This window comes from Motacilla alba, chromosome 1 (assembly GCF_015832195.1).
Source record: "Motacilla alba alba isolate MOTALB_02 chromosome 1, Motacilla_alba_V1.0_pri, whole genome shotgun sequence".
In the NCBI taxonomy this organism is placed as follows: Eukaryota; Metazoa; Chordata; class Aves; order Passeriformes; family Motacillidae; genus Motacilla; species Motacilla alba.
The window spans coordinates 74,592,670-74,610,216 of record NC_052016.1 but is presented as its reverse complement, the minus strand read 5'-3'; the positions used below and the strand labels follow the sequence as shown (position 1 = coordinate 74,610,216).

At 41.7% G+C, this 17,547-nt stretch overlaps 1 protein-coding gene across 10 annotated transcripts in view; it reads left to right on the top strand.

The window, feature by feature from the left end:
* Window positions 1-17,547, top strand: part of KLF12 (Kruppel like factor 12) — a 230,993-nt gene that overhangs the window by 147,700 nt on the left and 65,746 nt on the right. For all 10 annotated transcript variants that reach the window (XM_038133346.1, XM_038133364.1, XM_038133292.1 and 7 more), the window contains one exon: window positions 11,378-11,513. In XM_038133346.1, coding sequence (XP_037989274.1) covers window positions 11,378-11,513 — 136 coding nt within the window. The remainder of the gene's footprint in view (window positions 1-11,377; window positions 11,514-17,547) is intronic.

Below are 17,547 nucleotides of genomic sequence, written 5' to 3'. Positions count from 1 at the left end.
CCTCCCAGTTTGCTGTTTATTGCTGTTTGCTGTCTATCCTACCTCCTTTCTCCTTTTTTTTTTTTTTTGCTTGCAAGGTTTCTTTTTGTTTTGAAGACGTGTAGCCTTTGTATATACAAGGTGCCAGCAAGATCCCATCAGGTCTTGTGCCTCATGCTACACCCCAAGGCTGGCAGTGGGAGACAGGGCTGTCATGCTGCAAAAGCCCCCTTATGTCAGAGTGATGTGCTTTTGCAGGATTAATAATCCAGTCTAAATCAAAACCAGGATTGGTGCATTTTTAGGAAGTTATTAACAATGCTTAATTAGAAGGTAATTAGAGAACACTATTTTCAGTGTTGGTAATACAGCACTTGCCATTTACAAATCTTAGTAAATTGCTCCAGGTTGCTGACACCACAACACTCAGCTATGAACACACACACAGTTACGTACAGACTCCCCTGTTGACCATGCACCTTCTTTCCCTGAGGCACCCATTGGGGAGGACACACTCAAGGGTGATCCCCAGAGCAGTGGAGTCTCTTGCAGCCCCCACAGCACCAGCCCAGCTGTGCTAGTTGCCCCCTGCAACCTTGTCCTCTGGTTATTCATGGACACCATGGGGCTAGGCTGTGCCCTCTGCCACCCTCACAATAGGGCAGACTCAAAGTTCACTTCCTTCAGTGGTCACTGCTCTTGTCACAGCCTTCAAAGGTGCATGGAGGTTTTCTTCTGTGAGGATTAGGTGGTGGTGACTAGACATTATTGTACATTAAAATATTCCATGAAACAGTACTATAGTTCCAGAAAAACTCTTTTCTTGCTCTTTTTTGCTCCTTGTTTAGCAATGGTAAGCATTGCTAAAAGTTTAATTAGAGGCCTAGCAGGTAGCAGCACCTATAGATAAGACTGCCTGATGGTTTCCCTTAAAACCCTATCTTCAGTTGCTCCAAGTCTGTCTGTATGTAAACCATGGAGACTAACATTTTCCATACTGCATGTCTGCCTCAAGCTATTTCTGTGTTTTCTCTTTTTTTTTTCCTCCTTCAAGAGGAAATTTTCAAGAAGAAAAACTATTCCCCTCTTCCTGAGACTGAGCACAGAGAAAAAAAAATGTAGCATTTTCTATGTTGAAAAATTATTACAGCTTTTTTTTTGTGAAAAACTGTAGAACCTCAGTGTTTTCAATTACATGAACCTCATGCTTGGTTTCGACCACTGTTCTTTGCTTTCAGCCGATATCCATGAATATTACTGGCAACTCATGTTCCTCTAACAGCAGGTTTTGCCAAATACAATATCCTTGAAAATTGTTTTCTGTAGTTCAGAGTAGTTAATGCATTCATTGAAGAGCTTTTTAGAAGCTCCTTCCTGATAATGGTGGACAAAGGGCTGGTGCAACTTTGATATTTCTGGGGTTTTGGAATAAAATTTATGGATTCTCATTCTTACGGGGTTTTATGTTTTCAGAGGGCACAATCACTTGCAAAATTCACCAGTCAGAACATTATAAATGTAAATTTGCCAACTGAACTTTGTCTGCTTCCTTTGTACATAAACAGCTGTAATGACATGGTCTTGGACCTTTTTTATGTTTTAGCTGTATATGGACCTGGCAAAAATACACAGGTTTTGTCTTTTCACAGTTTGCACATGGCACATTTCTCACTGTGGATATAATAATAAGTAGTAAATGCAGTATCTTTTGCTGTAGATTTTTTGAGACTTCAAACAGGTAGTACCATTAGATTACATTATCTACTGCCCTTATTGTTTTTTAAAGTACAGCTTGCTATTTCTGCCTGCTGTAAAGTTTATTTTGCGAAAGCAAATGCAATTTGTAGTTAAAAGATAGAAACTAAGATGTTCCATATGTTTAGAGGTCAGATTATATGGTCTGTTTGTATAAATTATGCTATGGAAGAGACTTTTAATTAAAACCAGTAGTGTTGCCTTTTTTGTTTCATGTGGAGTGATTATCCTTTTCTGCATTTTAGTTGACGGTTATTTTGAATTTGAGTTGCATTGAGGCTGGGAGTTTCTACTTTTTAACTACCATCATTTTGTTGTTATGCACAAAAATCTTCTGTGGCTCTGTGTATTCAGCCTGTCCACCTTCCCTTCTGCTGCCCCCCAGAATGTTGGATCTGTCTCCCCCTGTTTGGTTGGTTCAGCTGGAAGAAACACTAGTGGTTCTGGGAAAGCAGGAGCAGGTTGGCAGTGCCTTGGCAGGAAGAGAGGCAGCCAGAGGAGAGGCTTGTGTTCATGGTGGGACCTGTGCTCCTGAAGCTGGTGCACATTATTTAAGAGCTAGAGTCGTTTTTGCCAGAGTGGAGAGTTAAAACACAGACTATAAGTTACCACACAGACACTGTGGTATTTGAAACCGAGGAGGCTGATTTAAGACAAAATGGATTAGGTTAACTATAGGGACTTCCCTAAACAGTCTTCTACTTAAATTTCCAGAAAAGTGCTACTTCTAGTGATTCACTAGTGGCATACTTGGGTTTTTTCACTGTAGAAGCAAATGCTCTTTTAAGATTCATCAATATGATTTGTTCATGTTGATGTTCATTGTTTGTTTTCAGCTAGGAGGGATTTGAGGAAGAGAATGAGGTACAGGCCTACTCCAGTTTGATTTGCGAACCCAGCATAGACAGGATGAGTAAATCTCTTTTGACATATCCTGAGTCCCTGCACCTTTTGGAAGCCGTTAGTTCCTTGTCTTCCTCGCCAAGAATGCCTCTGGCCCTTCAGTTCTGTATTCTCACCAGGGCTGAGCTTTGATCTGCTTGCTTTTATCCCATGAATTTGGATCCAGCAAAAACACATGCCTAAAACTTCTCATTTATTTTCTCTCTGCCTTGGGTTTTATTGTGCCTTGGACCAACTTGCTGGAAGCCTCCTGATGTCTAAAATATCTCTGGCCTGTTGCAGTGTGTAAGTTGCAGTCTGCTACCATTGTGTAGTAGTTTCACAGCATTTTATTTAATATTAAATACATTCTGTCCTTATTATTTTCCTTGTTTACTTTTGATGATAGAGTATTTGTATATTGGATGCTCAGTGAGACATAAATCTCAGTAGTCTTAGTAGTTTCCTTTTTTGTGTAGATGAGGTCTCCTGGCATTGAAATAGCTTAGAAAGAGAAAAGTCCTTTGTTTAAAAAATGGGTTTGTATTTTTGTGTATACAGCCCAATGACAGAAATGTTTAAGTATGTGCATATATTACATCCATGCAATCCTTCTTACCTCTGTATTTCTCCATATAGCTATAATTTTACAGGTTTATGGCAAATTACTTGGCTGTTGAAATGATTTTAAATATTGCCTTTGATTGGATGATAGCAATTAATATTCTCTGCTAGATTAGTTACACTGTGCATTCAGTGGCAATTCCCATTCTCTGTGAACCATAACCACGCTAGGTGCAGTTAACTGCTAAAGCCATATAGTCCCATAAAATCTTAATAAAATCTTAAAACTGTGGAGTATGGGTAATCTTGCTATAAATTGTAATAAAAATTACCCCTGTAGACTCTATATTCTGACCATTACGTTCATGGATACTGCTGCTTTGTACATAAAGTTTTATGAAATAAATCGACCAATTCTGCTGCCCCTACCAGGCACCAAGCTGTTTTGATCAAAAATCTGATTGGTGCACTCAGAGCATTTTTCCAATGCATAAAGCATTTATAATGAACTTTAAATAGGAAGAAAAAATGTCGTATATGTGCTTTATATAGTTTGAACCAGCTTAGGAGAAAGAAATTGTGAATAGCATCATTCCATGTGCATTTTGTAGGTCTGTAAAGACACAATTTTGTTTCCTAGAATTCATTAAATAAACCTGAGTACAACACAGTCTCTGAGGTCATAATTTTAAGTAGCTCCTGTACATCTGCATCTGGAAGTGTTTCTTCCACCATTAAAAATGCATAGTGATGTCTGTTGCAATCTTTTTTGATGCTCTCCTGCTAAGTCCATGCTGGTGTCCTGTTCTCTAAAAAAATTTCAAAGGGGGATGTTCATTTGTTTCAAACATCAAACTGTGGTGTGAGGCTGAGTTCCACAGTTGTAAAACCCATTTTCCAAGAGTAACCAAGAAGGATGGAGATTATTTCCCTCTGCTTGGTGTTTGATCAGCCCAGATGCATTTGTTATCAGACATTTGAGAAGTTTCAGTTTAAGAAAGAGCGGAAGACTTGCTCATGGTCAGCAGCTCTCTTGCAATATTTTAGATACTGAACTATGCTGTATGCCAAAATTAAGGGTCCAAAGTTATGGTTTAGAAAGTGGAGTATTCTTAACTGCAGTGTTTCTGATGCTGGCAGATTAATTGTCTGTTGTGCTTAAACGTAAGCGCCATACAGTTTTCTTAGCCATATTTCCCATTTCCATCCTTCTAGGAGTTTGGCAGCAAATGTCTGTTTTTACTTCAGTCCTTCATGCTCTGCAGACACAGGGATATACATGTGTAACAGCAGTAGTAATGAGATTCTTGTTAATGTTAATTTTGACACGTGGGGTAGTATTTTGTTTTCCATTCCTAATGGAAGTGCAAAGCAGCATTACTTGCAACTGGAGACAGTCTTTAATCTATTGTATGCCAGTGCGGACTGAAATCAACCAGAGAGGAGTTTACTGGAAACAGAAAGGTGACCCTTTCTGGCTTGTTGAGGCATCCCATGTTTCTGCTTCATTCAAACTTCCATCACAATAAAAATCCGTGACCGTGTTTCCGAGACCAAACCCATCACCCAGCGTGGATCTGGCAAGGCTGCCTCCCCACCATCCAGGCTGATGTCTCAGCTAGCACAGGTCTTGGTGTCACTGCCCACTGCACAGCAGTGTAACCCTGCTTCTGACAGGCAAGTCCTAGTGGGTGAATAGCAGGACCAGTTGGAAATCCCATAATGAACAATCATTTGATTGGCAGATTGATAAGGCATCCTTCAGAGAAAGCAAGGTGGGGAGTTTAAAATGTGAAACAAAAGCAAGCAAACTCTGAATTTGGAAATCCTTTCAAAGAGCAGAAACGGATTGGATTTTTAATTATTTTTAGAGAATAACAGTGATTCCTATTGTGGTGTGGTGTGTTGGCAAAGCTACATGTGGGTAAGTTTACAAAGTTATTAGCTGAGAAGTTAAGTAAATGCAGAAAGCAGAGTTTTTAAGCTGAAGTGAGACAGAGGTATTTCAGGATGCTGAAGTTTTCTCTGTGCTTTCATACCAGTAAGCCTCATCTCACAGAGTCATTTCGACATCAGTTAATTACTATGTGGCTTAGCTATAAATTGAGGCAAAACTCCTAATGGTTACTTAGTTTTCTCCTGCTCTTAAATATTTCACTCATCTTTAGCCCAAGGGTCTCATATTTGCCTTTAAATCAAAGACAGGCTGTAGACATAAAATTATTTTTAGTGGGTGTTCATGAGCCTAATGATGAGATGAGTTTTCACCCTTTCACTCACAGAAAATTTGACTAGGGAAAGTGAATCAGGTTGCAGTAACTGAGAACTGCCAGTGGTGACAGCAGTGTTGTGGTGTATGGCCCTTTTCATGCCACCTGAAGGCATCCAGACGCAGGGCTTCTGAGAGTGCTTGGCTTTGTCTGACCACATCAGAGCACTTGAGGTGTGTATCCCTGATTAATCACTGAAAAAAAAAAGCAAAAATGTTAGGACATACCTGGCTGAAACCCAAGTGTGACAGACGGGGAGAAAATTTACCTACCATGCTAGTATCAGCAGCACATGTGTGAGAAGGGGGAGGAGGGATGCTGAGCTCTTGTCAGCCTGGAGTGATTTAAGTCCACAATCCCTTCCTTCCCAAAAGTTTCCAGAATGTGGACAGGAGCTCCAGTTTAGAGAATGAAAAAGGAAAAAAGTCCCCTGATGGTGTGGCTGTGGGCTCAGGTTATTCCCCTGGGGAGGTGGAGGCTTGATCCTGTTCCAAGGGGTTCATCTGCCCTTAGCAACCGACAAGCTGGATCCTTCCCAGAGATTGTGCTTCCGTGACATGGCTAATCCTGTACCATGTCAAAACCAATGCAGCCGTGTGCCAGAAAGCACAAATGTATGCAGTGCTCATTAAAAAGCTCCTATGCAAGTTAAAATCTCTTCCAGCATTGTAGAACAGGCAATTTTGTCCTCAGAAGCGGGATCAAGTATTGTTTGACCCCACAGCCAGAATAAATTTTAAAGCCCCAAACTGTTCAGTTTGACAGAAATAGAAGCAAGCTTATATCTGATCCAGATCAGGCTTTTTCCTACTGGCAGCTGGCAGATACAATATTAATGATGGTAGACTTAAGTTGTGTAGTATTTACTGGCTAGTATGTGCTTTGCGTGAGATCCATTTGCACACCTTCACTTACAACAAGTGCAGGAAGTGAATTTGCTCGCAGTGCCCAGAGGGAAGCTCCTTTTTGGTACAGTTTGGCAAAGGGGCATTAAGTGATTGCATGTATTTGTGTGCATCATGAGCAATTCTCTCTATTTTTCTTAGCAAAAAAGGATCATTGTTTCTTGAAGCTAACAAGGATGGGAAGCAATGTTGCTGCTTGCAGCCTTCAGCACTTGTAGACATTCTTAATTCCCCTGGCTCACCAGTCTATTCAGCATGGAGAGCTAACAGCTTGCTTCTGTAGCTCCTGTGGCGTTCAATGGCACCTTTGTCCCATGAAAGCAGCAGTCTCTGACTGGTTTCTTTTACTTGCCTTGCCTTAACCTCATTCACACTTCACAAAACCACCAGATAGCTCTGTTGGACAAATATTGCCTTTCAAGAGGCATAGCAAGGGCAAGAAAACAAGTTAAGGTTTTAGGGCTCGAGCTTTATTAATTAATGTGTCTGCCTATGTGTGGGAGGGCTCAATTCAGTGACCCAGACAAGTCCCTTCTGGACCCATGGTCCTGAGTTCAAGGAAGAGCTTGGTTGTTAGAGCAAGGTACTGCATGAAGGGAGGTTAAAATGCACTGGCATGTTTTATGGGCTTTCCTCTACCTTGCTTGCCAGTTGCATTCTGTTACTCACTTGTCTTCCACTTTTTTTATCTCATTTGCTAAACTATCTCTTGCCTGCATCCCTTCATCCTCTCATGTTTGATGTTCATTAGGCCAGTAATTACTTTTAATTCAGTGCTTATGAACTGAGGCTGGTATTTATAAACCTTGGTGCCAGGAGTTCGACAGTTGTTCTTAGATGTCCAAGAGAAAGTCAAGCTGTTGACATAAGTAGGAGTCCTGAACTCCTAATGTGTAACAGTCCTGGGCTGCAGTTTGCACGCTGCAGAGTGGTGAGGAGGAGATATCTCCTAGGCTTTCGGCCAGTTGGTTTTTCACATGGCTCATTTCAGGCAGGAGAGCAGCTTTAAAGGCTGCTTTCCCCTAGCAGCTGCAGCCATGCTGATGAGAAAACAGGCCAGTTTGCAGCAGCTGGCAGCAGCAAAGCTCAGCCTCCTGGTCAGTCACCTCAGCTCCCAAGGGCCTCGGCCACCCACATCTGCGAGCTGGAAGGAAATGACAAAGAAAGAGAGAGACAAAAAATGATGTATATGTGGGCTGACATAAAAAGTAAAGGAATAATCCCTAGAACATTGGTTTTTTTACTTACAAACTTTAGTTCGGTTTTCTGCAAATATGTAGCAGTGCTTGAAATACCTGCCTTTGAATTTACCCACTGATACATTTCCATTCCTCACCTTTTGTCCTCTCTATACTTAGGTGTGGCAGCACCTCATTATATGCTCAAACATTGGTGTCTAATCGGGCAAACTGTACCCAGTGGGTACAGTAAATTGTCCCTGGGTGAAAAAGTACAGCCCTATTAGCAACTTTGTGTCTGTGCTAGAAGTGTACAGAGTAGGACTTACAGAGCAGAAACAAGGAGAAGGTAATTGAGAGCTTTGGTCCTGGCACATTCCTGTAGTAATCTAAAATCAATACCAGATGTCATAGGAGTCTCAATAATATCTTAAGAGCCAGCAATCTGCACTAATAATGAAACAACATGTCTGAAAAAGAATGAAAGTATGTAAGATTGTTCATATACATTTATACCATCTCTTTATGTAGGTGTATTCATGCTTAAATGATCAGAATTCATGTATAAGAACTGTATTACAGATTCAGTTAGGTAACAACTTCTATCATTTCAAGTTAGGTTGAGTTTCTGAGCTAGCTAATTAAAACCTCTGCTGTAGTGCAAGTCAGATTAAACCTCAGTTAACATACATAGCTTTTTTGTTACAATTTTTAATTCTGTGGACAAACAACTAGCTCTCACAAGTGCATCACTTGTAGCACATTTAAATATTGGGCAGATACAAGCATAACTTTTTGTAATGAAATTCACTTTAAGGGGGAAATAAAAGCTTTTCTCAGAAGATAGTAAAGTAGTGGAACAGGTTGCCCAGAGAAGTTGTGGATGCCCCATCCGTGGAAGTGTTCAAGGCCAGGTTGGATGAGGCTCTGAGCAACTGGGTCTAGTGGATGGCATCCCTGCCCATGGCAGGGGACTGGAACTAGATCATCTTTAAGGTCCCTACAAACCTACACCTTTCTGTGATTCTATGAACATAATATAATCTTTCCTAGATTTAGAATTAATGAAATACATAGTAATAACCTCCTTCTTTTAAGAAAGAGCATTATGGAGCAAGGCAGAAGTGGCACTTCTTTCCAAATATTTTTCTGGGGCTAAATCAGCTGACTAGGTGGTTCAGTTGCTTTTAAATAAAGTACTAGATTATCCCTAGTGCTCAGGTTGAGGTTACACATTGAATATCATCATGTATAAGTTGTGATTTTAAGAAGCACAGTCAGAATGGTGCTCATTCTGCCTAAAACAATTGAATGTTTCAAACAATTTCTAAGTTGTGTTTGGCTCATGTAGGTCATGGTTCAGTGTCAACAGCGTTTGCTTTGATAAGCAAAAGGTGTTTACCATACATGAAGAAATAATAAACAGTCCAAATGTAGCCAGCATTACTGAGGCACCTAACCTGAGCCTGTAGAAAGGTAATAGAAGAAGTACTGTGCAACTGTAAATGCACTGTGGTTCCAGAAGGGGTTGTTCCATCAGCTTACTGAATGTATTTAACAGTATTTTTCTTATGAAATTCTGTAACATAAAAACCACAGCTGAAAGTTAGTTTATAATCAGTGTTCTTTTACTCACAGGTGGTTTGCAGCTAAGACATAAATTAAAATTTAAGACCAGTTTTCCGTGGATTCATCACTCATTTGTGGAGTGCTTTCTTTTCAAGAGCCTAGCTATTCATCAGCCCTACTGTTATGGCTGTACAGCTCCTGAAGTATCTGCAGCCCTCCCATTTTTCATTGTAACTCAGTTCCTTTTGTAGAGTCAGTAAACACTGTAACATAAAAAAGATGGCATAATGGCAGGTTTAACTATGACTTTTGAAGCTGCTCTGTAGATGTGGGCCCACTGAAGTGTTCATGATCTATAAAGGGAGCCTGTGATACCTAATGTCTAGATCTGTGGTTAGCCAGAGCTGAGTAGGAATGAATGCCTTTCCCAAAAACCATGTTGCAAGACCCAGAAGTGTCCTGTCTCCTCTGCAGTACAGGAGAGCACAAGCTAGCAAACTGTAACAGTTAGCTTTGTAAATAAATAACCATGAATTCCCCTATTTCACCAGAGCAGACAAAATAAACACATTTTTACACAAATCTCTCCCTGTCTTTCCCCTTCCTATGCCTCCCTTGCACAATCAGACATCTCTCCAGTTTTTCTCTCTCCTCTAGCTGCTGTCACTGTCTCTCAGCACTTAATAATGCTATGTGGTATTTCATGAGTGAGGAGAAATGTCTCTTTCTCCACATCATCTTGTTTCCCTCCCCTTATCCTGCCAAATTGTGCTTTCTTCCCCTTTGAAAGATGGCAACCAGCACAGGAGGGAAGGCAGGTCATGCCTTTCTGTTCTCCTCTCCTTTCCTCTATGTTTTTGGCAGAAAAGCTAACTCTGGTGGCCATCTGCCTGGTGCACGCCCAGCTGTTCTCATTCCTCCTCCTCCACAGAACAGGAGGAAGCTAAAGTGCAAGAGCTCAAGGCTCAAGATAAAGGCAGGGAGATCACTTACCAATTACCTTTACAGGCACATAGGACTCAGCACAGGGAAAAGTAATTTATTGCTAATTAAAAGTAGATTTGGATGGTGAGAACCTTCGCCCCCAGCCCCCTTTTCCATGACTCTACTCCTTGATTCCCAGCTCTTCTCCCTCCCCTATCCCAGGGGGATGGGGACTGGGGGCTGTTGGTGGTCCATAAATGTTCCTTTCGGCTGCTCTTTCTCCTCACACTGTTCCCTTGCTCCATTGTTGGCTCCCTGTAGATAGTAGTTCCTATCAGGACAGTCTCCTCCAGGGACTGACCCATTATGAAGAACCTTCTCCCCTCCATCTCCTTGCACATTGGTGTCTGCAGAGCTGTTTCACATGATCCCAGAACTGTTAGTATTGGAAGTGACTTCTGGGGATCAACCAGTCCAACACCCCCGACAAGCCAGGGTCACCAGGAGCAGGTGACTCAGGAGCACATCCAGGTGGGTTTTGAATATCTCCAGAGAGGGAGGCTCCACAATCTCCCTGTGCAGCCTGTTCTTGTGCTCTGCCACCCCTAATGTAAAATATTTCTCACACTTTTTCCCCTCACTCCTTTCTTGGCCAGTTCTTTTGCCTTTTCTTAAAACTGTTTTCCATGAGACATCCCTGCTGTCTGCAGGGCTCAGCTGTGCCCAGCACTGTGTCTGCCATGGGGCAGCCCTGGCTGCTCCTCATACAAGTCCCTGCAGCTGTTGGTGCCAGCACCTGGGCACTTACTCCATTGCCATGCAGTATGGATACTGTAAGCTGTGGACAGGTACAACAATCCTGCAATTTCTGATCTTCAGATATTTGTAAGACCTGAAACTGGGTGACTTTTCAAAAAAAGTGCATTAGCCCCACTGATAGTGGTCACCTGAATGTTTGTTGCCTGTGCGAGGTTGCATGTTCTGTGTTGTACAAAGCAGATGTAACCCTTTCCCTTCTTCACTTTCCCGTTGCTTTCTGAAGTCAGGCAGTGTAAGTTACTTGAGGGTAAACTGGGATTTTGTTGGATGCGGTCTGAGCAGTGATGTTTTGGTACTGCTGAGTGCATTGGTGTAGCCTCTGTGAATTCACAGACATGCATGCCCCTGGAAGTGCTCACATCCAGCTGTTGCACCACTGGGTGGCTTTGCCCACCTATCAGCTGGTTTGGGAAGCTCAGCACAAGCGGTGCTCTCCAGCCGGAGCAGGCAGATGTGTTGTGCGCCCGATGTTGTTCTGGGACAAGATTAATTTCAGCACACTCATATTAATCCATTATATGTCTCTTTCCAGCACAAATGGACCCCCGAGGCCTATCTCCCAGACAAATTAAAAGTGACAGTGATGATGACGACCTGCCAAATGTGACCTTAGATAGCGTTAATGAAACTGGATCTACAGCGCTCTCCATAGCCAGAGCAGTACAAGAGTAAGTATCACGTTCCCAGACAAGATGAGTGTTGCTGAGGTGTTCCCAGGCCGACGGAGGCACCGTGCTGCAGGGCTGTCCTCCTGCCTGCGGGCAGCATACCTGCCAGAACCTTTCCCTGGAGCTTTATTCCCTTTTTTGGAAGAGATGACTGTATCTCTTGTCTCTCTCATGATCTTTTCCTTTCTTTCTCTCTGCCCTCATTATTAGGTTGGGTTTCGTATTGAAGTTGTTTCTTCCCCTTGATGTACTTGGAAAGCTTGCAGTGGTTTTTATATCCTCTCCAAAGAGAGACCAGGTTAGATTACCACTCAAAAACCATGTATTTTTTCCTTGACTGAAAGCAGCATCAGGAAGTTGTTTCTAGTTGCTGTCAGATAGGAACTAGCAGCATTTCTCCTGAAGGACAGTGTCATGGGAAGGAAATTACTGAGGAGCTTCAATTTTCCACTGCGGTTATTTTTCTGTGTACTTTTGCTAACTGGGTGGACAAATAATTTCTTAATTCTGTCCCTGCACTGCTTGTTTGAAAAGAAAGAAGCAGTTTATCATGAGCATTTGCAATTCTGTAGATGCATGAGGTTGGTCAGTCACTGTAGCAGCTGGAAGGGAACCAACTGTGAGGTAAATAAGTATTAATATCCCAATTTTATAGGTGAGGAAAATGAGGTTATGCGTAAAGGTCACCCTGTTGGTCTGAAGCAGAGCTGGAAATAGAACTAGAGCCTCCAGGCACTGAAGCCTGTGCTAGACCCACAAAATACGTTACTTTATCTGAGAGGTTCAAAATATGGGCATTCTGGACATTATTAAATAAAAATGGGTATAATGAAGGCCGTTAGACATTGCTATTGTATAAGTCATTATGGATGAATTTTAAATGGCTTAATATGGTGTCTAAAAATGTTTTGCTATGTTTTCCTGGATATCAACAGCTAAAAGAGCTGACATTTCTAAGCCACGTTTGGGGAGGTACTGCCTTTGGGGTTTTTTGTTTGTTGGGTTTTTTTTTTGGCATTTTCACCAGACATGTACTACTTCATCTTCTAGCCAAGCACCGTAACTGTGAATCTAAAACTGATATTCTCCTTAAGCAGAGAGAGGGGTGTTAGTGAGCAAGGCAAGACAAGGTGTTGATTCTGTGATTAGCAGGCTCCCTTTCTAACAGCGATAAAGGGAGGGGTTTCTTTGCCAGTGAGGCTATTGCTTGATAGACAGGTCCCATATGTATTTTCAATTTTCTAGTCACAACAGCAGGCCCTGAAGTGCTAAGTATTTTTTCTCAATTTATAGCACACATAGTAAGCCAGAAAAATAAAAAAATACGTCATGATTTTGCAGTCAGTGATTTTGCACTGTCTAATTACTGAACAAAGGAAGTATGGAGCACTAGCAAATAATTTTAATATGACTGTCAGGCAGATACTGTTCTCCATGATGGATATTGCTTGAACACTTAGAGAGTTGGTCAAACCATGGGAAGCTTTTTTAGCTTTTGTACGATGCATTCCACAGTTCGTGAAGGTAAATATGTTGAGTATTACTTGACTGGCTCTGGAGCTTAAGAATCAAATTAAGAAATTTAATAATATAACATCAACTCATTCTTGTTACAGGTTTTATTTAAACAGTAATCTGTTAGTTTATTTCAAAAGCCCCATTAGGAAAATCTAATTTGACTGTGATCTGCAATTTGTCATCTTTACTTCATTCTCGGCCACAGACACCACACATACAGCTGCTGACTTGAAAAGGAATGTTGGCACTTCATGCCAACTGCACTCAATCTGTTTCTTACTTGCTCTGCAATATTGTGCCCTACGGGCAGGCTCTATTTTGATTTTAGGCATTTAATATGTACCTTAATATTAGATGTTTAGCAAAGGAGCAAAGGAATCCACTGAAAAAGAAGCTCTCATTCTACATAGCCTTGTTGCAGAGAGGAAAGTGCCTCTGAAGCCTTCCAGAGGGAGATCCTCTGTGCTCAATTTCAGCATCTAAACTTAGCAGACAGGAATTTCCTCTGAGGACATAGCAAGGCACCTACTGTTCTGCTGAATAACCGGGCAGCATAGGGGCATGCATAGAAAGACTTCTTCAGCAGTCAGTGAAGTGTAGGTCAAAGCTTAGTGCCTGAGGGAGGCAGGCTGGCCCTCAAGTCTGGATGACTGTCCCACAGAGTGTGTTGTTTTCTGAGTGAGCTTGTAAGCTCTTTCTGGTGAATAGTAGCCCAAAAAAAAACTTCTTGCAAAGAGTGGCTGAGAACTACACCGCACTACTTCCAGAGCGATGGCAGCATCCTTTTCTTCAGTGCCAATTGGTGTCATACAGTCTTGTCTTTGTTAAACACAATAAAAATTTGTAGGTGCTCGGTAGCAGGTGTGAGACAACAGCTGATCTTTTCCTGCATGTTTTTCAGACATGTTTTAAATTATTCTGCATAAGGATTATGAACATATATGTACATATATATATATATATATATATATTTGCCTACTGCCACCTATTCTCTAAGAGCAGTAACGAGGTTCAGACTCTGGGGCTTTTAGAATCTGATGGTGGGCATTTGCTTTGGGATGATCCTGTAGGGGTTGCCTCAGTGACTTGCTGTCCCTTGCCTCCTGCCTTTCCCTGTGTGCTGTCGGTGGGGCTCAGGATTCATCTTGCCTGAGTGGCTGTTTGCATCCCAGCCAGTTACCTCACTCCCTTCATAGGGCTGGGTAGGGCTTGGCATGCTCAGGCAGCAATCCCTCTGCCCTGCTGGAGCTGTCTAATTTAGGGGCAGAGAGAGGCTCCAGGCTGTGAGCTCCCGTTCCTCTCCATCACCCACGGGTGGTGCAGACAGCTGCCTGGGCCACACGTCAGCACTGCAGATCCCTGGTGCGAGGTGAGGCACAGCAATCCTCAGCGCCTGACTGGGGAGCTACTGTGCCAGAAACTGGGAGTGGCAGCACTGTACTGAATGCTCCTGCATCTTCCCTTGCATCTCAGTCTGCCACCTTTTAACCACAGGGAAATCAGCTTGTCAGTTTTTGGGTAGAAAGTGTTCTTTTAATACAGCCATTTTTAAGCTTGTTGTTTTGGAAATGACACTTACCTAGCTGTGTCACAGGACAGTTTGGAATGCCTGTTTGAAAGCTTTGCTTTTCATGTCCTCTTAAACTGGGTGGCATCCACTTGTGTTGCTGCTTTGTTTTGGATCCACTGTAGTCTTATAGAAACAAAATTCTTAGGAATAAAAATTGTGACAATGGAACACTAAAAGCCACGTGTTTGGCATTAGTTCTTATTTACACAGAGTGTAATTTGCTTGCGTATTTGTAAAGTGACCAAGTATGACTATTTTTTCTCAGGGAAATTGCCTTCTTGCTGCAAGCTTTATGTTGGCTGAGCTTCCAGACTTCTTTCTCAGTAGTTCTTTTGGAATGAGTTCATAGTTCTCCTTCAGTTCAACAAACCCAATCAATAATGTAAAGTTATAGATAAATAAAGTCATTATTTCAAGCAGGGTACTTCAGTGAAATTCCTTCCTGTGACAGTGCTGGTTTATGGAAGTTGCTATGTCTTACAAAATGTGGACTAAGAATTGTTTATTAATCTCAGATAATACGCTCTGGCTGATAATAAATATTGCAACATTATGTAGATTTCAGTGGGCTTTGCATTGTAAGCAGCATTTCATCCTTTCTGTGGCGTGTTTTACAAACTCATTTTGACATGTAACATCTAACAAAGAGCAGATTTGCCTCTATATGCCTGACACCACTGATGCTTATTACACAGTAAGAATAGCATCATATATTCAGAACCGAATCTCAGATACACTCCAGAAATCTTTATGAAGTCAAGGGAGGAGAAGGCATTAGTCAAACCCTCAAAGACCAGTAAAACTTTTTTAGGGTGCCTCACAGAGGCAATATGCTGTTGCCTCAGCCTGGCAGCCTTTCCATCCCGAGGCAGAACTGATGCAGGATGGCCTCAGGAGCCGTCTCCATGGCACATAGTAATGCAAACCCTGAACAGAGCATTCATCTCCTTATTTCCTGTACACTTGTGTTGTAAAATATATTATTTTACAGCATGCAGCTCTCCCTCCCTGAATGAGCATAATTTAAGATCTACTTGCAGAGGCTGAGGGCAGAAGCAGGAGAGGCAGAGGGTGATTTTTAGCATGAACTTTTGAGCAGTATGTTGGTAAAAATCCAAAGGGGCAGAAATTCCTCTTTCTCTCTAGACTTTTCTCCTTAGGTGTTGTAAGTGGAGGAAACTCCTTTGATGGAACCATTTTTTCTTTCAAATGTCGAGGAAGAGAGGAACTGTGCATATAAACTGATGATGCTTCACATAGTGTATTGTTTTTCTGGAGTAAGGGAGAGACAGAAGTTTTAGAGAGGAAATCCTGTCTACTTGTAGTTGTAGCTGCCGTTAATTCACAGAGATGGCATTTGTCATTTGTATGTGACTGCTCTGACCTTTAACATGAATTCTTCTTTAGGCTGAGCTGGGTGCCTCGGAATGCTTGTATGAAAATGAGATTAGGGACCCTACCCCTCTTCTCTTTGGCTACTTTATGTGATTGATACATTGGGGCTAATTTGTTGGCTACTTTATTTTTAAGTTCTCTGGCATCTATTACTGCTGTACAGTAAGAGTTAGTTTTGGATACTGCAGTAACAAAAAGGCTACTCCACAACAGACAGACAGCATAGCCACCATACCAATGTACTCTCTTAAATTAGTACATGCTTTTCAAATCTGATTTTTTTTTCTAGATCTCTTTTCTTCTCCCTCCTCTTCTTCAGTGTAAATCAACTTCTGTGGTCTATTTTTATTTCTTTAGATGTTTGTATCTTTGTTTCCATCAGCCATTCATTTTCTACAGAGGTATAGTTTGTTTTTCTGCTTCAGTTGCAATCATTACTACTGTTGTGCTATTCATTATAGGGAACTTTCACCTCATTTTTTCCTTCCACTTGAGACAAAATACTTTGTCCCGAGTCTCCAAAAAACATAAGCAAGGGTGTTTCAGCAGTGTTTGTGTGAACTTTGCTTCCCTCTTCTCTGGTACATCTGCCTGTGCTCATTTTAAAACTGGCACACAATTGAGTTGTGAATTTATATATGGCGAATTGGCTAGTGCTCATCCAGAATTCCTCAATAAAGGATTTATTTCCACTGGAGAGCACTAATTGGTTTGAAGTGGAATTGTGGGAATTTATCAAGTTCAATTTCACTTGTCTCATGAAGAACACCCAAATCTGGTATGCATTTTTCCATTGCAGCAAGACTTTAGATCAGAAAGTTACATAGTTACTGCAATTGCAGGGAAATTGGACCACACAGAAAGAACTGTCTATGGGCCTCTGACCTCCCCACAGGCTGTAACATGGTGAGGCTTCTCCTTGGCCTCCTCCAGGGTTGTTCTACAAACTGAACTGACTTGCTAAAAGTATTGAGAGGCATTTGTGCAGATACGTAAGCGAAAGACAGTAGTGACATAGAGCCCTGCAAGGCATCTGTGTTGTGGTTGGTGCCCCCGCTGTGTCATTATTTCAGGGATGTTTCTGTTCTAGTTTTGTTTTATTTTTTGTCAGCAGTCTCAAGTAAGTATCCTGTGGCAGAAAATAAGAGGCATCTGCAGTGAAAAGTGCTGCTGGGTTGGATGCTGGCTACTGACCCAAGGGCCTCACTGCTGAGCCGGCAGCGTGCTGTGTCTCAGCTACCTTAGGCAACCTCTGGGTAGTGCTAGACTGTCCAATTTGGGCATAACCTTGCAACAAAGTTCATCTCTCACAATGCAAAGTGTCTAAAAGTTAGGCTCAAGTATTTTGGATTTCTTTAGTGGAGAGATTCTTCTAGGTGTAATCATGTTATAAGTTATGCTCATCTACTTTTCAAAAGGTATCTGTCTTCCCCAGCAGCTGTAAAGAAACCTGGACAAATGGTTTAGAGAGTGATAAAACTTTACATTGCTGAAGTTATGTATGAGGAAACTCCCTCTATCTTATTTTCTAAGGCTATGCTGGAAGTCTGT